The sequence below is a fragment of the Aphis gossypii genome, chromosome 2 (assembly GCF_020184175.1).
Source record: "Aphis gossypii isolate Hap1 chromosome 2, ASM2018417v2, whole genome shotgun sequence".
In the NCBI taxonomy this organism is placed as follows: domain Eukaryota; kingdom Metazoa; phylum Arthropoda; class Insecta; order Hemiptera; family Aphididae; genus Aphis; species Aphis gossypii.
The window spans coordinates 32,943,117-32,966,670 of NC_065531.1; the positions used below are offsets into that span (position 1 = coordinate 32,943,117).

The 23,554-nt window shown below is 26.4% G+C and overlaps 4 protein-coding genes across 15 annotated transcripts; 1 reads left to right on the forward strand and 3 right to left on the reverse strand.

Annotated features, from left to right (window-relative positions):
- Positions 1 to 380: 380 nt before the first annotated feature.
- LOC114129532 (m7GpppX diphosphatase) lies at positions 381 to 8,401 on the reverse strand. Of its 4 annotated transcripts, none has more exons than XM_050200551.1 (8): positions 4,964 to 5,130; positions 4,640 to 4,889; positions 4,399 to 4,556; positions 4,096 to 4,335; positions 3,912 to 4,029; positions 3,607 to 3,744; positions 3,087 to 3,161; positions 381 to 814 (listed from the first exon to the last, which is right to left on the reverse strand). In XM_050200551.1, the coding sequence occupies exons 2-7, from the start codon at positions 4,881 to 4,883 to the stop codon at positions 3,115 to 3,117; spliced, it is 945 nt and encodes a 314-aa protein (XP_050056508.1). In that variant the 5' UTR covers positions 4,884 to 4,889; positions 4,964 to 5,130; the 3' UTR covers positions 381 to 814; positions 3,087 to 3,114. The 4 variants fall into 4 exon arrangements, with proteins under 4 accessions (XP_050056508.1, XP_050056509.1, XP_050056507.1 ...); XM_050200552.1 differs by having other exon boundaries at positions 381 to 827; XM_050200550.1 differs by lacking the exons at positions 381 to 814; positions 4,964 to 5,130 and adding an exon at positions 8,384 to 8,401 and having other exon boundaries at positions 2,921 to 3,161.
- Positions 8,060 to 11,574, forward strand: LOC114129529 (lipopolysaccharide-induced tumor necrosis factor-alpha factor homolog). 9 transcript variants are annotated; one of them, XM_050200554.1, is made up of 5 exons: positions 8,608 to 9,017; positions 9,113 to 9,292; positions 9,353 to 9,547; positions 10,572 to 10,698; positions 11,270 to 11,574. In XM_050200554.1, exons 3-5 carry the CDS (start codon positions 9,358 to 9,360, stop codon positions 11,370 to 11,372), a joined length of 420 nt encoding a protein of 139 aa, XP_050056511.1. In that variant the 5' UTR covers positions 8,608 to 9,017; positions 9,113 to 9,292; positions 9,353 to 9,357; the 3' UTR covers positions 11,373 to 11,574. The 9 variants fall into 9 exon arrangements, with proteins under 9 accessions (XP_027850093.1, XP_027850097.1, XP_027850091.1 ...); XM_050200555.1 differs by having other exon boundaries at positions 9,113 to 9,271; XM_050200556.1 differs by having other exon boundaries at positions 9,113 to 9,271; positions 9,356 to 9,547.
- A 2,879-nt stretch (positions 11,575 to 14,453) lies between these two features.
- LOC114129533 (mediator of RNA polymerase II transcription subunit 24) lies at positions 14,454 to 22,810 on the reverse strand. The gene is made up of 20 exons (XM_050200537.1): positions 22,471 to 22,810; positions 22,204 to 22,342; positions 18,655 to 18,780; positions 18,488 to 18,589; positions 18,190 to 18,418; positions 17,998 to 18,094; positions 17,748 to 17,928; positions 17,350 to 17,681; positions 17,163 to 17,289; positions 16,695 to 16,931; positions 16,464 to 16,633; positions 16,212 to 16,389; positions 16,044 to 16,144; positions 15,904 to 15,987; positions 15,689 to 15,839; positions 15,476 to 15,612; positions 15,277 to 15,412; positions 14,967 to 15,218; positions 14,757 to 14,902; positions 14,454 to 14,697 (listed from the first exon to the last, which is right to left on the reverse strand). The coding sequence occupies exons 2-20, from the start codon at positions 22,309 to 22,311 to the stop codon at positions 14,688 to 14,690; spliced, it is 2,904 nt and encodes a 967-aa protein (XP_050056494.1). The 5' UTR covers positions 22,312 to 22,342; positions 22,471 to 22,810; the 3' UTR covers positions 14,454 to 14,687.
- LOC114129531 (TIP41-like protein) lies at positions 19,999 to 20,912 on the reverse strand. Its single transcript, XM_050200553.1, has 2 exons — positions 20,763 to 20,912; positions 19,999 to 20,695 (listed from the first exon to the last, which is right to left on the reverse strand). Exon 2 carries the CDS (start codon positions 20,619 to 20,621, stop codon positions 20,139 to 20,141), a length of 483 nt encoding a protein of 160 aa, XP_050056510.1. The 5' UTR covers positions 20,622 to 20,695; positions 20,763 to 20,912; the 3' UTR covers positions 19,999 to 20,138.
- Positions 22,811 to 23,554: the final 744 nt, after the last annotated feature.

The following is a 23,554-nucleotide window of genomic DNA, read 5'->3' on the forward strand; positions in this document are numbered from 1 at the left end:
ATATAAATAGAATAACATTGAATAGGTATTCAAAAAAAAATTAAACATGTACCTATAATGGTAAACTCAAATTCTAGATTTCTGGATTTAAATTAGGCATCAATTGCTTTTTTTTGTGTGTAATTTTGTAATAATTTTTGGTAGTTATATATGTTTTAAATTTATGTAAAGTACACAAGCACTTTTGGTTTTGTAGATAGGTACTGCCTACAAAAACAGAGGCTGTTTACATTATTAACTGCTATGAATTATTAATGTAAGTAAATATATACTTCAATTTATTTTAACAAACTGCACACAATAAAATATATATAGAATAGATATAGATACTTACATGTAATAACAACTGTTAAAAACAGTAAAAGCTAAAAAAAGTGGTATGTATTTTCAGTATTTATTATGTATAGGTATATAAAATTTAAGACATTGCAAAAACTTATAACAAAATCTAAACTTTTAAGCCTTAATCCTTTATCTTTATCAATTAATCAATAGATCTAAATATGTGTTTAATGAAATTCTTCTCAAAGTTCTTCCTGTTCATAGTTTTACACGATGGTAACATTCAATGAGTGGATTTTCTTCAAGTCTTTCAAACTTTGTAAACATTTCTTATTCATACACAGTCATTGTAAAAATATTATTTAAACATTGTTTATTCTCTAATAATATACATATTTTTGTATTACCCAAAGTTTTGGTTATTATTATATTATGTTTGTTGCTGAACAATGTCATTCTGATTAATTTTTATTGTACATTTTTGCTTTTGAAATAATTATTTATTTAATAACTCGTGTTCCATTTTACATTCCTATATCAAATTCCTTTTTCCATAAAACAAATATATTTTACTAATAGACAAAATCATAATTGCCTAAATATATACTTAAGTAAATAAAAAATATGTTGAAGAATTCAACAAATTTTTAATATTTTGACAACAGTGACTAAAATTTAACATATAACTAATAAGAAAATTTTTTTCTTTGCTTTATGTTTTTACTTTTTAGGCATATTGTGTGTAATTATGATCAGTGTTGTATTGGTGTGTATTATTAATACCGTAATGATCTAAAGTTGCTAATTAATAATTTACAAAAAAATTATCTTTGTATGCAATTTCTTCTATTATCAGTTTTTTTCATTAAAAAAAAGATATAGCTAAATTCTAAATACACAACATTTTATAGTTAATACTTTATTTCATCAAGCAGTATAGTAGTTATGTACTTATTAAAAGTATATTATTGGATTGCTATAGCTAAAATAAAATGTATACTTCTTATCTTAACAATAGTGCTTTTATAAAAATGTGAAAGTATTAGGGTATTAGGTATCTACTAATAAGTATTGATTGTTTAGTGTTTGATAAAGATGTATATTCATTGGTTGGTCATTGGTAACTTGGTAAGTATAATACAAAAAGTAAAAAAGTTATCAAATGATAAGCACTACTCTATTTAACATATTAAAACAATATACATCCTAATAGTACTTAGCTATTGTAAATTCAGGTGTAAAATTAAAATGGTTTTATTTAATCAACATATGTCATAAAAGAAAATTTAAATGTTTGAAAATGTAATAACAATATTTCCAATTTTATTATTATAAAATCTATTATTTATTATACATTTTAATTACCACATAATTTATTATTTTTATTTATTGTTTAAAAGTCTTCATGTTTCTCTTTTAGTAAACCATTATTAGACAAGCAAAATATATAATATAAATTGAATTTAAATATTAATAAAAAAAAATGTAATGATTGAAATGTTTACTTTTAGTTAGTGTTAAAAAGCATAATTTTTCTCTATACCTATCAAATTTAAAACAAAAACAAAATTAAATTGCTTCAATATTTACTTAATATAATGCAGCTATTATTTTATTGTAAAATAATATAGTACCTAATACCTCAATTTGATGAGCCCAGAACAAAACTACATTGTTCATAATAAAATTATTTGTGTGGAATACTATAGAGTAAAAACTTTGAAAATGTATCAACTTCTAGTGATTAAACTATGTATTTAAAACATAATCAGTAAAATCCCAATACTATAATTATTAAAAGTAAAGGATTGGATTATCAGAGAAATAACCTAATATTTTAGGTGTACCTAGTTATAATGCAAAATTGATTTTTTTTTTTTTTTAATATAAATTTACAAGTTTTTGATTATTATTAAAATATATAATTTGTTATAGATAATTGTTTTAATTTTACAAATAAGTTAATGATGATTAAATGAAGTAGTTTGAGATTTGCATCAACAGTTAGAAAAATGAGATTCATAATAAGCCAAAGAATAATATTGAAAAAAAATATTTTTTGTGATTGAAAGTTAGTTTAGAAAGGTGGAAGAGGTGAACAGAGATAGACTAAAAAAAAAGTTACTTGTAGGTTATCATTTACATAAAAACAATTAAATCCCTCATTTATATGGGATACAGATTTTAAAAAAAAGATGCAAGTCATTTAAGTAACAATGTATTTGTAAGAAATAATCTATTATATAATTAAATGAATTCAATCTGAAGATATCTGATTTTGTATTATAAGCTATGTTATAATTGGTACTACTAATTCTATTAGTGCTACCAAAAAGACACTTAAATTAATTAATAGATTATTTAGTTTTCATTAAACTGTAACTAATTATTATTATACCTTCATTCTTGTATTATTTCCAATATTTAAATATAACAATATTAACCGGTATATTAACCGAAAACACAATAAATTCCATATTTAGCTGCAATAATTACTAGTAATACATAAGAATATAAACTTAAAACAAAATTAATATAAAATTAGTCTTTATTTAATTCATAAAATTAATGAGTACTTTAGTAATATGACATACTCTATTTTTTAAAGATTATAGTAATAAAATAAGTACTCATTCAATAATCATTAACTAAAAATAACACTTTTAATTATATACTAACATTTTAAAGCACATATAAGTACTTATGAGAACATTTATTTTGATACATTCTATTATATTAAATTTATTAAAATATTAATTGTTAACTATTGATTAAAGCCTGAAAAAAAATGATATGTTACTTACTTAAATATATAGTTGAATGATTGTTGTCTTAAGCATTATTACTTTCATCAATAAGTTTAGCTTTACGGAGAATACCTAAAAATATATAACTTAATAAGTAAAAATGTTTCAAATATTAATAGCCTTAAATTTTCAATTTTTTTCTTAATAATTCTATTTTAAATATCAGTATCTAACCAAACCATTTTATTTTTGATACTTTACTTGATTGTTATTTATTGTTTTATTTAATAGAATTTTTAGTCAATAGTAAAGCCACTTTGAGAGAGAGGGCTGATAATTTATTAAATAGGAGAAGATTAACTAGAATCTTTAATAATTTGGTATCTATGCTGATGATATGGGTACATAAGATTTTAGATTTTTATAGCAACTTTAAACAAATTACAATTTATACAACCAAAACTATAGTCTAAATACCATTTGATTTTTAAATTTTAATTAATATAATAAATTATAATACATTTCACAAAATATACAATAAAATTAAAAATCATTACTCTTTTAATAATAATATTACCTTTTTCTTCAAAACGATTAAACAATGGATCACTTTCCTTAATAGTATAATCTAATGTAGCTTTTTGATAATAGTTGCCTTGCATTTCAATATTATTAATAATTGTTGTAAGTAAATGAGCTTTTCCAACATTTATCCCTATTAAATAAAAAAATTTAACTAAAATATTTATGTACTATACACACATTATAATAGTTCAAAGCATAAACAAATTATACGTCAATTTTATAGAATAGAAAAATCTTAAATTTGTTAGTATACAATTTTTGTTTTACATTTCATAATTTACATTAAAAACTACAAACCTGGAGGCGTATGCATCAAGTATGTAAAGTGAACATGAAAATGATAAAATGATGGTTGATAATGGACATAAATACGTAACTGAGATTGTTCAACTCCATATAATTTATAAATAGCAGCCTGTAAAATAGTTGAATACAAAAAGAGCATGAAACAAGAGAATTACTTATAAATTCAGTTACATACTGATCCTTTGTTTAAAATATTTTTTAATAATGGTAAATGATTAATTGTTAAATCTCTTAGTGACTTAATGTTTCTTTTTTTAATAATTGCCAACAAGTACAATTCATTCAATTTTCCAGACCATTTTAAGTCTGGTAAAAGTAAAAATCCATTATCTTCGTCATCTTTTTGATTTTCAGAAGCCGTATCATATTTTATTCTTTCTTTTTCTGATTTATATTCTAAGCAATTGTATAGCCACTGAATAAATGATAATATAAAATAAATCATTTTTTCTAATAAATTTAATGGTAGAAAACTCACTTGTAGTGACAAACTGCTACCCAAGATATGAGGTAAAGTTATAGTTTGATACATTTCTTCTGTTTCTTGAACAAAATACAGAGGTTGACTTGAAAACTTTAAAATGTGTTTGTCTGTTGCAGGATATATTATGTCCATTTTATTGGAAGAAATGTTTTCTATAAATTAAAAAAATATACTTAAATTGTTGTTGAAAAATAATAGCTAATATAATATAATAAAACTGCATTTTGACATTTACCATCATATGGTGGCACACAACTAAATGATTTATAAATATCATTTTCTAAATTTTTTTTAAACTTAGTCTGAACATTGCACACATTTAAAACAGAAGCTTCATCAAACGCATACTTTTCTATAACAACAACTGCTGGTTCCTGGTGTCCATTAAAATTGCCTTCAACAGCGATCATTTTACGTTGTGTGTCATTCATCAAAATTCGTTTTAGAGAGAATTGATCAAAATTTTGTGGAGGATCCATTGTGAACTTTATGAAAACAAAAACTTAAATTAAAATTGAATTTTATTAGGTAGTTTTAATAAAATCAGTGATTTACATACATAGTTTAAAATATAATTAAAAAAATCAAAATTCAACCCAATTTTCAAACTTCCAAAGATAAAATTCGAAATGTGTCAGTCGTCAGATACTCAGATTAAAATTAAAAATTAAATATTTTTAAATTTTGTAAACCAGTTATCTTCATTTGTTGTCATTCCTCAAGGTTTATAGATAAATATTATCAATGATTATAAATACCGGTATTAATGATATTATCAGCTATATCCAAGGTATGATAAGGTTCTAGGATATTATAAAAAACAATATTATATTGATATTATAGAATAAATTATTTATTAAGGTACTAAGGTACTAAGAGAGACGAAGAGCCTAGATATCCTAGGCTCTCTAGGAAAAAGTAATGATTCTTTTATCAAACAACACTCATTATTTAAAAATGTATTAACGTTTTTGAAAATATTTTTCTTAATAATTTACAGTTGAAATAAAAAAAAATACTTATTTATAAAATAATAATAGTTTGTTGATGTATATATTTGTTTTTTAAGCTTTTTACTTTTTTGAACGACGTTTATTTAAAATTACATATTCTGAAGCAAAACATTTTTCGGAATATTTCGATACATAAAAAAAATACCAGACGAAACGCATATGATGTTTTGTTTAACTACTTTAACTCATAACAGTCATAACTATTGAAAATGTTTTAAGCTTATAGGAAAGTGGAATAATAATAGACCAACATTTTGCAGGGTATCTCCATACCAAAACTTCCTAATTTCGATGTTTGTGTATTTAAATGATTTAAATGCTTAGAAAGTTAGAAAATGAATTTAAAAATGTTTGATGCCATTAAAATAAAGAAAAAACTAGTTAAAAATAAGTGATTTATAATTAAATAATCGCCTTTTATACCGTACACCGAACAAGATATTATAATATATGAATGTATAATTTTATTTTTATATTTTATATTTATTTATACTTTAGAATCACTCAACAGTCAATTTTATAAAATATTACTAGTACTACACTTCTACTATTCCTATTGGATATTACATATTTTAATATATCATAATGAATTATATTTTCTGTGAATGGTGCTATAAATTATAAACCACTGAATAGATTAAAACACGGTATTAGAAGATATCTTCTAAGACCGTGGATTAAAAGGTATAACCTTGATTCCACGTTATTTTAATTATAGTACAGCGATAACCGATAAGCGATTGTTATTGATTAGGTATTTATTTTCACTTATATAAAAAATATATATAATATAGATAATAGAAGAATTATTTTTCTATTATTTATAAAAAATATTTGTTTATTTTCAAGTATTCACAGTTTTTCGCTCTTCCTCGTTTGTGATTGTACCAGTCAGATAGTTAATCAATAATAATTTCTATAGATGCAAAAAACTCTCAAGCCTCAACTATTTTACAAAATTCAGACCATCTTGAATCTTGATCATAGACATATAAAATAAACGATTCGTTTAAAAGCCATGTTAATTTAGTGCAATTGACACTTGTTCAGTTCACATTTTGACAAGTGAACTTGTACTCGACTATACTTTAGTCCGTATCGAGCGGTTACCTGCAAGCTGTAGCAGAAATTCTGAATCACTAAACAATATAATTATAGAAATTACCAAATGTAATAGAAGATATTTTTCGATTATATATGGAAATGACCAAGCTTGGGATTGTATACACTTGAAATTGCATAAATATGCGCTATAATATGCCTTAAATATAGCGAAATGTACGATAAAAATAATAAAATATGCAAAAACAGGAAATTTTACAGTAAACATCGACAAATAGGCCAACAAAATCAGCAGATAACAAAAATTAGAACCAAATATTTAATACGAAATGATCGTAGGTAATAGTATAATATATAATAATATTATCGCTGTAATTGTACGGCATTGCGTCAGAGTAGGTAATTGCCCTATTTACTTAATCTATACATTTACAATTTACTTGATAATTCGATAGACAAATTTCATAAAATAAGACCGATTTTGATTGGAAAACAGGTAAAAATGCAAAAAAGTCCAAAAAAATCATAAAATATGCAAAATAAAATTTTTAATTTGAGTTCTATGTATCATGAAATACATTTTTAGCTTACTCTGCTATTTTATAAACATCTTATAAGAAATATGCAAATGCTATAAAATCCCAACCTCGAGAAACACAGAATCTAGTCTGAACAGTGAACAGTAAGCGACGAGCGTTAACCCAATCCATATTCCATATGTTATGCGTTGATCTAAATCCCAGTCGCGGTTTAAGATAATATATTATATGTCTTAAATCGTGATTGGAGCTATTTAAACGATATATTCTTATACGATGTGGAAAGTAAAAATAACAAGTGATAACTTAGTTAACTAAACGAATAGATGTGAGGTATCAAGTAGCACTCTATAAGTTCCTCACTTCCTTAGTACAAAACTCCAATACTGAATAGCCAATAGGTACACCCCAACTCTCAAGTTGTCAAGTGATCTGGCTAGTGAGTAGTGCCAGTAGTGGCTTCCCCATTAGTCGTTACTCGAATAAGTCGACTAACATTGACATTTTTGTTTATAAATGGTTGTTCTTGGTTAACAAACATTACTTAATCAACATTTTAATCTAATATAAAATTACATATTATTAACAATGTCTGTCGGGTCAACTAGTTAATATAAATATATAAAAACAAAATCAATTTAAAAAATATACAAGCAATGAGCTCAAAAATTAAAAGTGGCGTTGAAAAACGGCGATTTAAAGAAATAGAATTACTTAAAAAAAGTAGGAACTAATCTAAAGGTCAAATATAATATGTTATTATACATCTAATATTTTCCAATATTTTTTATATTTTAAAATAAATCATTATTTACAATTCTATCGTTTTTTGCTGTGTAAAAATGAAATGTTTTGCCCTTCGATGGTGGAGGTAACCTGGAGGCTCGTTTTTACGGCCGAGTCCGCGCTCCAGTATATCTTATCTATCTCAGTGTGTATATCAGTCTACCACGGTGAGGGCATGACCCCTTGACCACTCCCCTCTCATGGATCCGCATAAGGTACAAGACTTGATAAGAATTCAAATTATTAAAAATCTATAAATTAGGGCATTAGGTATTATTTCTGAAAATGGCAATGCAATAATAATGTAGGACATTTTATATTTCTATAATTATTGCAGAATGCCACTATACTATCTAGCGATTACTGATTAGTGATTACTAACAATAGTGTAAAAGACAACGTAATATAAGAAAATCAGTTTATCGAATCTTTTTTGTTATTCAGAACCGGAATTAGGAACGATTCTGGGTATCGGATTTTACGAACAATTCGTTGAAAACGAACGACCCGTTTGTAAGACGCATCTCTTATCGAAACTCGTAAGTCTACAACTACTATAATAGTATAAACTATAAAAACCTTAGAGCGAGCGTCAAGAGTATAGATCGTTCTTATTTAAAATATTGAGTCTTGACGAAAACACTATTTAAATATTTGCACGTGACAATTGTGAATTGACTCATTGGGTCGAGTGGAAAAACATCAGTTTGCACTTTGTGCTCAACATCATTCGTATTTCGCAATATTGTTATTTCCATCATTTCGTTTCGACTGGTAAGACATGTTGCCTGTATATAATATATAACCGAGTGGCGAGTGACGTATTGAGATTTGAGAGCATTGACGTCGGACGAGTGCGTGACACATGTTGTTATTACTGACCTTGAGAAATAAGTGCAAATGTGCAATCACATAACCGTTATTCAAACCAAAACATTACTCAGTAGTCACTAGTCAGTGTGTCACGTTTGAACGATATGCAATTATAAGTAATTAATAACATAAAATAGAACGTCACAAATCACAAGACCAGCGTTCACTTCACCATAAGTATCGACTGTCATCTGACGGATGTATTGACGTGTACTGTGTAATCGTGTTGACGACCAGGATCCATGACATAATAATATTTCGTTTAACTGTAAATTCTGTGTAGTGAACTTTTCGTAAAATCATAATATTCCAGTGGCTTCGCTCGCGTTGCAGAAATCAGGTAATACTCGTAGGTCAATCCTCGACTTGCTCCAAAACTGTTAATTTTTATTTATTTATTTATTTTTTTGAGCCGATTTAATTATTTTTGTATAGGTAGGTGAGACGCGTGCAACACGACGTTTCGTTCTTATTATTTTTTCATTATTGTTACATAATACCTAATATTAGGCAACTACTTGACGTCCACGATTGTGTAACTTTATTAAACATAATATTGTCGACCTTGTTTTATTTAACGAATCGAAAATTGCGGTAACTAACTTCCCCTAAAAAGTAACATTAATGCCATATTAAAGATAAATTTAATATTTTTGTTTTTTTTTTTTATTTCAGTAGCTATGTATCCACAAGTGAACAAAGAGCAAAATTTACCATCAGCTCCACCATCCTACTCGGACTCAATGAATGCTCCAAAGTATGAGCCTTACAATCCAGGCAATATTCCAATTGGCCATTCGTACAATGCACCAACAATGGGACCTCCTCAGCCCACTCGAGTGATTGTTGTTCAGACTGAACCAATACCCTGTAAGTGATCTAAAATTTATTTAGATTCTTGACCTTTATAACTCAACTGCATTATTAATAGGGACAGATTGAGATTTTAGACCAGCCAAGGAAAATTAATATTTAGTGCTCCATTCACGGCCCATATATGGGGTAAATACTATAGGTAGATATATCTAATAAAATAATAAATTAACTACTTAATCGGTAATACATCACAATTTTATTTTATTATACTATTACCTAATCAATAATTAAAATATTCAATTATCACTTCTCTAACAAACTACTATTATAATAGGTAACTATTTAACAGTTTAAAAAATGCATTAGGTACCAGTTCCATAGGTACAATTAGGTGGGGGCTTGGGGGGTCTTAGCCCCCCAAATATTTGACTAGTCCCCTCAAATATTATTATTATTTCAGATATTATCAATGTTGTACATTCTATAAACAAAATATACACACATTGCATTTGTTCTAGCCTCCAAAAAATTGACCCTAGTTGTGCATATGACCAGTACACATGTCATATGCTATCTACGGTTGATTTGTTGGTGTCGTATGCTATCTATATTATTAAAGTTATCTACACATTTTCCCATCCCATTTTTAATACGTTACCAACTACGAAACAATTGTATTCGTGTATGTTGTGTTGTTTAGTGTGTGTTCGGTGCTTGATAAACAATGAATGTGTTCGTATTTTTGTGTTAATTTGAGTTTTATGAAAATTACTAATTCAGGTGATTGATATAGAAATATTATTATTAATGACGAATCTTGTGTCAAATTTTTAAAAGAACACAGGTTATTACTGAATTCCTATCCTAACTTGCTTTTTAAATTTAAATACCAGCTCTAAATGTTAAATAAATGTATAATTATTATATTATATCACCGTAACTTTTTCCGAGGCCTTTTCTGAATCCTGCATTGTGCCAATTTTAATTTTAGAACAAATTAATGAATTATAATAACTAATTAAGTAATATTAATAACTAATTGAGTTACACTATTATATATATTATTTAATTATTTTAGTACCACCACTGGGTCCAAAATCAGTGCAGTTGACATGTCCTACATGTAGATCATTAGTGACGACAAGAATTGAAGAAGAGTCATCTTCTACTGCTTATTTATGCTGCATGTTGTTGTTTATTGTTGGGTACGTAGAAAAAGATATGAATAACCAAGTTATGTTAATTATAATAAAAATTGTAATCAGTGGCGAATGCTGACTCCAAAGTATGATTATGCTCATTTATCATAATGTATTATAGTAATACACATTTACCCTAAGAAAGAATAGATTCTATAATCAATGGTATTGGTATATCTTAGTCCTTGATATTATATGCAGTTTTATAATAAAAAATAAAAACATGTAATTAACTATTATTAAAGTTTGTTGCACGAGCGAGTATACTTCATAATAATGAAAATTGGTCAGATCTACCATCATATTCTCAACAAGTTGTCAGTAACAGCATGAAGGAAATTCAATAATTATTTAGTTGTGTAAAGTTGCCATTTTCTCACGGAACAGACTAATAAAATGTTACCATAAAATTTGACATTTGTCTATTATAATTTACATTTTGTCATTGTAATGGATATTGTGTTTATGCTCATAAATGTGTTATTATTTAACTTGATTATTTATATTAATTTAAATGATTAATGATCAATAATAATAATAACTAAGATATGTTAAGTAATGTAATTTTTTTTTCCAGGTGTTTTGTTTGTTCATGTTTACCATTATGTATGGATAACTTTAAAAATTGTAAGCACTCATGTCCAAGTTGTGGTTCTTTCATTGGGATTTATAAGCCATAAGCCAAAAATGTAATTAACTACCAATTTAAATGAATGTGGAAATTGCATGTGCATACAATATTTTATTCCTTATAATTGTATTATTTTTATCTTAAATTTATTTGTTTTTATGATATTTCTTGTTTAGTTAACTATTCAATTGTCAAATAGTAATTCACAGAACGAATTGACCTTTTAGTGAATATAGTTATCTTTTAGCCTATTGGGATATTTTTAATCAAGTGTTTTCTCATGATAATACAATTAATATATTTGTGTTACAAAACAATGTATAAGACATAAGTAATAACTATTTACTTTATAACTAGCTTTACACATAAAAGTTTGTTTTATGGTTCTTGTCTTTAATCAAATTATATTATACAAGTTTAATTATTGAGATACAAGTTGTGTTAAAAAAAAAAAATTATTTATTTATTTATTTTATTTTTAAAAATTTTAATAATCTATTACCAGTTAAATACAATCAATATATTATATATACTGTATAATCATATTTTAACCATTATAAAAAACATAATCTAATCATAAGCAAATACCTAAAATTGGTACATATCAGATACATGCTAGTAAAAATTAAGATTTTCGCACAAAGAAAATTGTCTATATGAACCACTTAAAAACAGTAGGTATCTATTTTATCTAAGTACCTATAATAATTTATACTAGTATAAATGCAGATATAAATACTATAATAATATTTAACAATTTTTTATTGTGTAGGTACCTAAATAATATCTTTTTTATGTTTTTATTGAAAGCACTACAAATTACTAAAATGTAAACGTACTGAGTCTGAAGGCTAAATAAAAAAAAAAACAAAAAAAGTAATTAGCTACTTAAATGTTGGAAAAACAATTCTACATTTTGGGTTTATCCTTTATTATTTATGTTTCTTGCAGGTGGTTTTATCTTGCACAAGAAAATTTTATGACTTGATTGGATATTGCCGATATTGGTATATTGTATATGATTGTAGATTACTCATTTAAGCCATACCTTAAAACTACAAATAGAAAATCATTAAGTAAGTTATTGTAAATACAAAACCTGAAAACAAATACTATACATACATGATTACATGACGTTTAGTAGCTAGGCATTAAAATTACTATTATGTTAAGTAAAGAAGTAAAACGATAAGATAAATAATTTTTAAAAACTATACCTATTTATTGTCTACTGTGTAAGTATAGTATTATTCATACTATTTTAGTAGGTAGGTAGGTACTTGACTATTTGCATCAATAACACTTTTTGTTAAACACAATGGAAAAATTAAAAATTAAATTTGAAATAATACGTTAAGAATAATTAGTATAATATACTAATATTATTATATGTCTTTTTATACATTATGAAAACCTTAACTATTAAATCTCTTGCAGCAGTAAATTGTTGCAATCCATGCATAATAAAATTGCAGAAAACAATCTTTTCTGATACAACATTAAATATTTAAATACCTATCAATTTTTTATAATTAGGCGACTGACAAGACTTGTCTTTTTTTTGTTTTTTACTGATAACCTCAACAACATTGGACACAGAACATTTTTAGAATTCTTTAAGTACATATTTAAATACTATCAATTTGTTATAATTAGGCGACTGAGAAGACTTGTCTTTTTTTTGTTTTTTACTGATAGCCTCAACAACATTGGACACAGAATATTTTTAGAATTCTTTAAGTACATATTTAAAATTTAAATACAAAAATGTGTAATACAATTCAACAATAAAAAAAAAAATTATATCTGATATTATAAACTCGTATTTAAAAAAAATAAAAAGTTTGGTATTTATAGTTACGTTTTAATAAGAATTAGGGTTGTTGGTATATTTTATTCTAAAATATGATCTTTTTTACAGTGCAGGCCCAAAACTCAGAGTCTCTGTACACCATTTTCATAATTGTGATTATTTTCTTTATTTTCAGAACTGTTAGAAGTGTTATTAAAATCTGGTCAGGACTCAGGATAAATACTCAAACTATTGTTGTCTTTTATGCCTTTTTTTTCAAAGTAAATCACTTGTTAGCTATATAAGCAATATTAAGTTGAACCAAACTTATAAATCAATTAAATTAAAGGTTTTTCTGTAGGTAGAAAGCTATTGTACAATGAACATTTAAACCAAAAAATAAAATACGGTAGGTATCATTGTAACGAGGAAGAGAATATATCGAACCACAACTAAAAAAATGTCCAACATTTTAATTTTAATTTGGAATAATAAAACTTTATATTATACATAAAGCTCATAATTTTCCAGCAGACCAATTTGAGTATTTTATAAAATACAATTTTGTTATGTAAACTGCTATTTATTTGTTCTTATATACCTATGATATACAGTGTGTTTCATAAAGAAAGCAGTTTTTAACTTTGCTATAATTCAATTTTATTTTATAAGAAATACATTATTAATGGTACATATTATTTTACTATGACTTGAGGTTTAAGTGTGAAATACAATATCGTGCATATGACCCCCCTAGCCCCTCAGACACGCAGTGACTCTGTTATCACTCTACCTGCCCAAAAGCCACTCCAAATGGTTACTCGCTGTGGATGCATTTGTTTTTCCATTACCCTAAGGTTTTCATTTCCCCAAATTTGACAATTTTGTTTTTTTACGTATCCACTAAACTGGAAATGTGCCTCATCACTAAAGATGATTTTTTTCACAAAATCAACAGGACTACTATCACTAAACACAATCAATAAAAACTTCAACAATCATAAATGACAGTAATTATAAGAACAGTGCCGGTCCTAACAACAAAAAATTACCCAATTTTAAAAATTGCGTTCTTTATGAAACACCCTATAGCTATTAATGTTATTATAGTTATACCTTTAAAATGATTGTGGTGTTTTATAATAAATCTATTTGAATAATATTTCTGAATGATGAATGAATTGAATTTTAAAAACACGTATAACTAAATAATATATTATTATCCGTCATCAAACTATTTGTTTAACCGATAACTGTAAATCATAATAATTTACTTGAATATATAATATGAAATATTATAAAAAATACAAAAATTAATAAGGTAGGTACTTAATGCAGTTATAATAAAAAAAATCTTTTTATTTGACCTAGTAGTTTATAATATGTAATAAATAAATATCAATAATATACAGTCCACGCATTTGTTGTAATCCGGATACAATTATATTGAACATTTGTAATGTATCTTAATCATTCTTCTTTTTTGTTTAAATCGGTTGATAATAGTATTAAATTAGTAATTTATTCCATATGAATTTTCTAAATGCCGCTTAGATTTAATTTATCATCCGCTTACAAATACCTGAAATTAATTTTAACTATAGTAATAAGTATTGCATTGTCATATAGATTAAGAATTACTCAGTATGTTTTGCACAACGAGTTTTCTGCAATAGACACAAATCACTAGTGGCAGCTTTACGACCAGACGGCCAATTCACGTCATATAGATTCAAAATCAAATCTACAGTAAATAATTCTGGAACGCAACGTATCAAATTTGGCAACTAGAAACAAAATTTACAAATTATAATTAATGTAAAACATATTAAAAAATTTACAATTTCTAACCAGAGTTGGTGGCAAATGTCTGAGAATAATTTGTGATGATCCTCGTCCACACATAACAAGTTGCTCAAGTAATCTTAACACAAAGTGAGTTTCTCTGCACAATGTTTCATGTCTTGAAGCAACAACAGCAATACGACGGAAAAGAGCCACAAGTGCTTTTAAAAGTATTCCATTTATACCAGTACCACTAGAATCACAATCTCCATTATCCAAACGCATAATTTTATTTGGTGGCCATGAATTGTCAATGTCCTTAAGAAAAAAAAAAATTAAAGAAAATTCAGATTTATAAAACATGCATCATTCTTACAATATCCATGTTGTTTGTTGTTTTATAAACTTCATTTTTTACTATACTATTTTGTTGCAATTCAACTGATGCGTAAATGCAATATGAACACAATTTAGCCAGTGCAGTCTGTTGAGGCTCAATTAACTCTACATTTCTGAAATAAAAAAAATTGAAATGACTTAACATATCAACATTACATATCTAATACACAACTTACATATCTGGATTAAACAGGTACTGAGGCATCAGTTCTAGTAATGCAAGGGTACAGAACTCAATATCAAAATGAAATATAGCAAACAATAAGTCAACAGCTTTTTCTAATTCATCGCGATACTGTAACTTCATCATTTCCTGCAGAAAATGTATTGGTCAATTTTATAAAATTATGTAAATATATAACATTTTTTCAATTCATAATAATTCTAACCTTGATTAAATTATTAACAAACCAATCTGATCCAGCTGTAAATAATGTCGTTTTTAATTTTTGAGCAGCATTTACATTTAACCAACCTACTTCTAGAATACTCTCCCAAATGGGTATAAGTTGTTCAAGAATTGAGTCTTTTGAAATAATACTACAAAAAATTAATTTAAAAATTAATTGTTATTTAGCATGGAGAAAACAATATGATATGTTACCTGTGAGAAGGTTTGGACGGCATTGTCGGGGGATTCAAATCTTGTTGCATTTTACGTATAATTTGACACATCAATACTTGACGACTGAAAATTATAAAATTCAATGTAACATTGAATATTTTAATATTCATAATTTTTACCATTTATAGTAGTTGTCTTGACTTTCTTCATTCTCTGGAAGAACATTCAATAACTGTTGTACCATATTTAATGGCTTAAGTAAAGCATCTTGATGCAAAACCTAGATAATTTAGTTTTACTATAACAAAATGTCAAAACGTGTTTCTATTATAATGTAAAATTCATACCTGCATATAAGAACAGAGCCATGCCGCTGCACAAATAGGCAAACAAAACATTGATGAACGCATTGAATCTAAAATACGTTTAACATCATTACTACTCAATGTGGAATTTTCCCAAGCAACTAAAACATCGTGTGTAGCACCAATTATAGATATGCAGATTTGGTCCCAACTGGTATCACTAAAGAATATTTTCCAATTGTTTAATTAAATAATCTTAAAATTATTTAATATAATTTATAATTTAATACAAACCAATTTATTAAATCTTCTCCGTTATCAATTGCAGTTAACAAAGCTTCTACTTTACTTGGATCACATTCACCCATCATAGTTTCATGTGACTTGGGATTTCCGAGTTCAACCATACACTGCCGGCACCATTTTTCAAAAAATGTATCGTTGCCACCATCAAGGAAAATTGACTATTAAAAAAAATAATAGTTTATTTCTAATTTTTCCAATTAAATAAGGTTAAAGATTTACTTGATATCCATATTTTTGAGTTATAAAACAAAGCATTAAGAATGTCATGTCAAACAATACTGCATTAGTGTGTACAGATTTAGCACCATCTTGTAGATTAATTTGCTTGCTGAATTCATTAAATTTGATTACTTTAGAAACAAACATGCGCAATTTCCCTTCAACTGATGCTGCTGCTAGGATTAACTCTAAACTGTTTCCAGCAAGTACTTGACTGAGCATACTAACTAAAGCTTCCTAAAAATACACATACATTATTATTAGTACTACAGTCTATTCAAAATGAGATGAGACCTCGGTGGCCAACTTGTGTATATTCGTTCCAAAGCGCCAAACCATTATTTGGCTAGATGGGGGAAGTGTTTGACTGCCTTAACAAAAATTTGTCACTTCCGAGGTTTCATCTCATTATGAATAGAGTAAATAAATGGATAAATCAGCATTCAATAGTAATAAATAATATCTTACTTGAATTTTAGAGTAGTCAGAATCTAAGGTCCTAAGCATTCTTTGTAAAGTAGGCTCAGTTCTCATAATAATGGTCAAAACGTTTGAAGGAGGATTTGGACTGCTAAGTGTTGAAACTACACTAGCTCTAAGATATAAACATGATTAAGTTTTAAACTGTAAAAATTATAAAAATAAAAATTGGTACCTCCTAGCAATTATTGAACTGCATTGATTTTCAGTTACAAAATCTAGTTTCACTAATTCATTGAGTAAAAGTTCTATACAGCTGCAGGCTGTATGTGAATCAATGAAATCTAACAATGGAAACATCTCCAATAGCATCTCAAAACCTTGAATTACTTCTTCAGATGCTTTGAAACTTTTGGAGTCTTCACAGAGATGTTTTATGATGTGTGGAAGTTTTATAAATGTAAATGCACCCCACTGTGGTCCATGATCTTCTTTACTCAAAGAATCTCGTAAACACATAAGACAAGCACGGATAAGTTCACAGTACAATCGTGGATTACTGTAACCCTTTAAAATGAAATAAATAACATTTATTAAAAAATAATTATTCTTATAACTATTAGTAGTACTAACTTTAATTTGACGAATCATTTTTAATTTGTCCACTAATACTTGAGTCTCTGTTGTAGGGTTTAACATCACTCTAATGGCTAACAATGGTTGTAATACATAAGTAATTGGTTCATTATAAGTTGTTACTGATTCCATCGCTGTAAGTTTTGTCGAATTTTTAAATTCAATATTGCATAATTTTCTAAGAAAGAAATAAAAATATTAATAGATTTAATTTTTTTTATATATATAAGAAAATAAAATAAAATACATTAAAACATTGTGCACATGTGGAATATTTGTGTCCATTGAATTTTGTACATCTTGACTAATTTCTTGACACTTATTCACAATGACCAAGTACAGTTCTAGATTAATAAAATATTTGATTTATTTATTTTGAAGCATGATGTATATTGTATACCAATTATCAGTTATTAATAATTATTATATAGTGACTTACCAGCATCATCATGCTTAGCCAAATAAAGCATAGCAAATATAAAATCATTGTTTAAAAGAGATTCTAAAATTTGAATAGATTTGTTTGCAATACGATCTTCAAGACGATTGGTGGTACCATCTTTAGGTACATGTCCACTACGAACACATGTTAACAGCCAATCAACTAACGATAATAATGCTATAGCTAATACACTTTCTTCTGGTTTCCCTCGACATGTTATGCCATGCTAAAAATAAAAAGTTCAAACTCAACATTTCATATCAAGTACATCATTATTTATTATGAAGGTACATACAAGTGTAGATTCAAGGAAATCAAGTAAAATAATAACACATGATCTTTTTTGAAATTTATCATATTTACTAATGCGCTGAAGAATGGCTGCATAAGAAACAAGCTAAAAAAAAAAACAATAAATAAATATTAGAACTGTTGTTTAATTAACATTTATCATTTACTCACTTGGCAGTTTAGTGAATGTCTTAAATAAGAAAGTACAAGTTCATTGGGATAAGAACCAACTAGAGCTTGTGATAATATTATGTCGGCCAAATTATAGACATCTCCGCTAACTCCTCTGGGTAGAACCTAAATAACAAATAATTGTTTAATTAAATTATTAAATATATCATTCATAATTAAATTTCATTTTTTTTTTTATAAAAATACAATTAAAAAACTCCTAGATACAAGAAATCATATAATTGAAATAAATTATAGTAGGTAAAAGTCTGGGTGACCAGATGTCCTGTTTAAAACAAGATAAAAAAATTATTCCGTTCAAAATTTGTTGGGACAGTTGAACATAATGATAAGAAAAGAGACAATCCCGTTTTAAATAACAGAATAGTTTTCAAGGGCTGATGCCGATGAAAAATTAAATTAGTGGTAAGCATAAGACATATTGTATGGCATATGCATTATGAATTAAAGTATATGTTTGAATTATCATATAACATTATTTATAAATTAATAATCAATGATGTTTGATATTATATTTAATCGTTTATGTCGTTTGTTGTTTTATGAGGGGACCACTTTTCTGTTTTTATTTTCTTAAAATGGTTGCCCTAGTATTCAACTTCTTATTATCAAAATTTAATACTTGGTTAATATGTTTAAATTGTATATAATATGTTATTAGGTATTAGGATTAATAAAGTTTAACTTTTAGCTGGATAATTTTATTTTAATATATAAAGTACTTATTTAGTGATAAATATAAATAACATATATTTGTAAACATCTATATCAATTATAGGTGAAGTACTTGAAGTTGATCAAAGAAAATGATTAAAATTAGAATTTGAATATAAATTTAACTAGTTGACACTTTTAATTATTCGTTCAATAACTATAATATTAAACTTTTTTTGTTATATTAAAATATTAAATCAAAATTGCTTTATTATTTTTTATTTGAATAATATTACTACACTGCTATTTTTACTTCCATAATATTGTGTTATATGGGATAACTCAAGTTAAAACATTTCTTTATTTTATAAATGTTACACAGTTTTAAGTGATATTTCAAGTGAAATTCAGCATATAATTAATCATCTGAAAATTATATCTTGTATGTTATTTATTTGAAAATAAGATGCTTTCAAGTGATTTAACTTTTCACAAACATGTGACTTATGTAAATATTTTTTTTTAATCTCACCAAAAACATTAAACAATATTTTATTTACCTTTAATAAGTATATTATAAGGATTGTTAAAAAATTGAAAAGTATATTAAAATCATAAACATAGCTAATATAAAATATTGTACTATGTTGGAAAAAATAAAACAATGTATTAAAATTTAAGATATGCACATATTTATTGTTGTTAGTTATAATCAATAGCTTAAATCTACTTTATTATACTCTATTAATTTAATTACTAAAAGATAGGCAAAACTTGTATGTATTAAACAGATAAAAAACTACAAAAAATTACAAATTTTTATCAAATTTAAGTTTTTCAAAACGTTCATAGACAATGGGTAAGGTACTGGCAAAGCTTCCAGGATCAGTTAATGATCCAGATTTTCCAACTGGTATTTCTGTTGTGTATAATTCTCTACGGCAAACTTCTCTCAATACATAATCCCATTCAGTTTCTTTATACAAACGTGTATCATGTATACGCATCATAACACCATCCACACGTAAAAAATACCGCAACAGCGCAAAAAAACCACTAGGCATACAGCGTATTTTCACAGAACATACAGCAACACCATTATCATGTAATTCATCTTCAAATAAAGTCAAATCTGAGTAAAAAAGTATCTCTTCTTGAACTTTGAGTTTCTCCATGTTTATACGCTCATCAGTGGCTTCAACAACTGGATGTCCAAATAATGTTCCTTCATAGTATGTTGAATATGTCCAATCAAACATATTAACATCTTTATCTACAAGTCCACTATCCATTCTAGATTCTTTCCATTCTTTTGAACAAGCAATTTTCACAGGTGCTCTACAAGGGTCAACATCCCTGAGTGAATCTAAAGCGCAAAATCGTATTCCAGATTGGCCATCATATTTAATTTCTAAAATATTATTAGGAAATACCATCTCAGGCAAATGATGAAGTTTTAATTCAATAGAAAAGCGACAAAAGTCACAACACGATAGTGTTGGTACTTGACTGCGCGAAGAACATCCTGATCCTAGAATATGGCTTTTGGAAGATATAATTGTCCATTTGTTGGTTTCAAATTGTTCACATTTGGCAGTCATTTTGAGTGGATGTTATAACACCTGATTAACAAAACGGTTTATACACTGTCACTTCACTATATTTAATATAATAACAAATAAAAATAAATGAATATTCAAATAATTAAAAATTAAATAATATGTTTATCGATATGAACAGAATTGTCGACAGTTACAAAATTTTTCCCTTTTATACTTGTTGAAATTTTGTAGTAATCTACAAATTCACACTAATAAGAAACGTTTGAAAAATGTATGCCAGGAAAATTTATGAGAAGAATAAAACATATTTATAGTTTGAAAAGTTTTAACAGGTGTCCAAGTATAAGTAGGTATATAAATTACCTCTAATTTATTTTTAATGAAGTGTAAACAATATACATTTAATTTTTATAAGATTTTTTTATTGGTCTCCTTTTTTAGTAATCCTGGCTACGCCATTGATAATGGTATATATAATATTGTCAACCTATACTTATCAAATAAATAATGAAATTAATTTTACTATACACATAAGACATGAGAAACTGAAAGTGAACTATACCTGAACCACACTGCCATTAGTTATTTACATAACAACTCTTATCAAATACTATGAATATTAAAATTTTATATTATGTTAATTTTAAAACAATTTTAAATTTTATATTTATATTTTATATGTAGTGCTTAACAATTTATTTGAAAAAATAAAACGAATAAATAAAAATTAATGAAAGCTATAAAAAAAAAGGTGAGAATTTGATGAGATTTATCAATGTTTGATGGTTCATTTTAGCGTGCTCCAAAAACTTAAATTTATCTTAAAAATCTATCTTTTTCAATATACTATGTAAAAGTTTTATTGATGAAATAACTAAACCAAAAAAATAAATTATTTTTATTATAAATAAATTTAATAATTTTATTAGTAGAGAAAAAGTGGGTCTTTTTGTAGCATGTTTCATATTTGTTGTTTCTGTTCATTTGTTCATTTTATGGTAAATAGTTTTTAGTAATAGGTAATCGAAAATATAAATCCGGTAGAGAAAAGATGGTTTAATTAATGTTCAATGATAATTCCAACTTATTTAAATCACTTATTAAAATTAATGTACTTAAATCAGTCAAAATTCAAAATTTAAACAGTAGTTTTGGCTTTGAAAACTTAATAACAATAACACAGTTTACATCAATTGGCTGTTGAACTATCACTAACATCAGTAAACAAAACATAATTTGTATGATATTTTAGGGGTACTTTATTGTAACAGGACTACATTGACAAAATATTTATTGTAAAAAAAGTATTTACCGATTTTATAGAAATACCCCACTGAATTTCAGTCCAACGTTCACCCCACGCTTTCAGCACCAACGATTTCAAGCTACTGGTTTTACTTGTGACTTTGCTCGGCTCCATTTACGACAAATGTTCAGCAACCATTTTGATTCTGGGGGAGAAAAAGGTTAAATAAAAATAAAAGCAACAATCAAATTAATGTTTGATGTAGCATTGCAAAGTTGAATACACAAAACAATTAAAAATTATGATGTCATATAACGACCATATTTATTTTACCAAATTCAATCGATTTTAACAGCAGTCTAAAGCGAGGTGAACTGAACGAAACGTTATGGACAATTTACTTGCCGGCGATTTCTCTCTTTTTATGGCTGTAGTTGTAATCTTTAATAAATGTATTCCAAATAATGGGCGATTTGGTTCACAATTTAATTTTACATCAAACGAAAGTAGCTTGATCGTTAATGTAAACAGAGTATTTGGTTAGAAATTATTATTTACTACTTTAGTGATTAAATATTATTATAAAAATAAACGTCAAAAAAGTAAAGTTAAACGGCAAACACTATTAAAAGACAGATTATCCTTACGCCGACTGCGAAACGTAAACAAACGACAACGGGTTACTATACTGATAATACAATAGTATACCGAGGTAGCAATTCTGAATGATGCGGTGGTTACAGCGGTTACACTGCCGCGCACATTAACCCGATATGGCGCCAGTTACATTTTGACCGGAACACAAATAAAAAAACGTAATGTGTTAGGGCGAATTGCCCTTTCACACTCACAAAAAAGAAATATAACAAATAATTTGAAAATATTCATGATTTTAGTCTACGCATTAGACCAGGTATGTGAAATTATGAATGTGAAAATTTAATCCTTCACCAAGTATTGTACTTAATGTGTTTTTTTTTCAAAAAAAAAAAAGGTATTTCATGGCCCTTCACATTGAATTCTGAGATATTCCATATTTATTATTATTGTTCTAAACGATACTGCGACGTTCACTTAAGGTGTACCTATATTGCGTTTTTAAAATGATGGCAGTTTATACTTTATTTACACTGAGAAAAATACCTAAAAATGTTTTTTTTTAGAAAAAGCTGACAAGTGGCTGTGGACCCAATAAAAAATATAAATTTGACATTTTTTATGGTTTTATGCATGTACATTCATTAGTCTACGCAAACAATTTTTTATCGGCACTTCAAAAAAAAAAAAATTCTCAGTTAAGTCGAAAATTTCAGCAGTTTATAAATAGCTCAAAAAAAGTCAAAATATTTTGAAAATTTAACTGTATAAAGTAAACACCAATACAATTATTTGGTGAAATTGTCAAGTATTTACAATG

Bases quoted from the DNA above. Each gene is read 5' to 3' on its own strand.
- LOC114129533 (XM_050200537.1), bottom strand. From the start codon at position 22,311: ATGGAGCCGAGCAAAGTCACAAGTAAAACCAGTAGCTTGAAATCGTTG. The intron at 17,682-17,747 runs GTTAGTACTACT...TTCATTTTAAAG, and splicing joins AAATGATTCGTCAAATTAAA to GGTTACAGTAATCCACGATT. The intron at 15,219-15,276 runs GTAAGAATGATG...TTTTTTCTTAAG, and splicing joins CAACAAACAACATGGATATT to GACATTGACAATTCATGGCC.
- LOC114129531 (XM_050200553.1), bottom strand. From the start codon at position 20,621: ATGGATAGTGGACTTGTAGATAAAGATGTTAATATGTTTGATTGGACA.
- LOC114129529 (XM_027994292.2), top strand. From the start codon at position 9,358: ATGTATCCACAAGTGAACAAAGAGCAAAATTTACCATCAGCTCCACCA. The intron at 9,548-10,571 runs GTAAGTGATCTA...TAATTATTTTAG, and splicing joins TCAGACTGAACCAATACCCT to TACCACCACTGGGTCCAAAA. The intron at 10,699-11,269 runs GTACGTAGAAAA...TTTTTTTTCCAG, and splicing joins ATGTTGTTGTTTATTGTTGG to GTGTTTTGTTTGTTCATGTT.
- LOC114129532 (XM_050200551.1), bottom strand. From the start codon at position 4,883: ATGGATCCTCCACAAAATTTTGATCAATTCTCTCTAAAACGAATTTTG. The intron at 4,336-4,398 runs GTGAGTTTTCTA...TCATTTATTCAG, and splicing joins GTAGCAGTTTGTCACTACAA to TGGCTATACAATTGCTTAGA. The intron at 3,162-3,606 runs GTAATATTATTA...ATATATTTTTAG, and splicing joins TAATCGTTTTGAAGAAAAAG to GTATTCTCCGTAAAGCTAAA.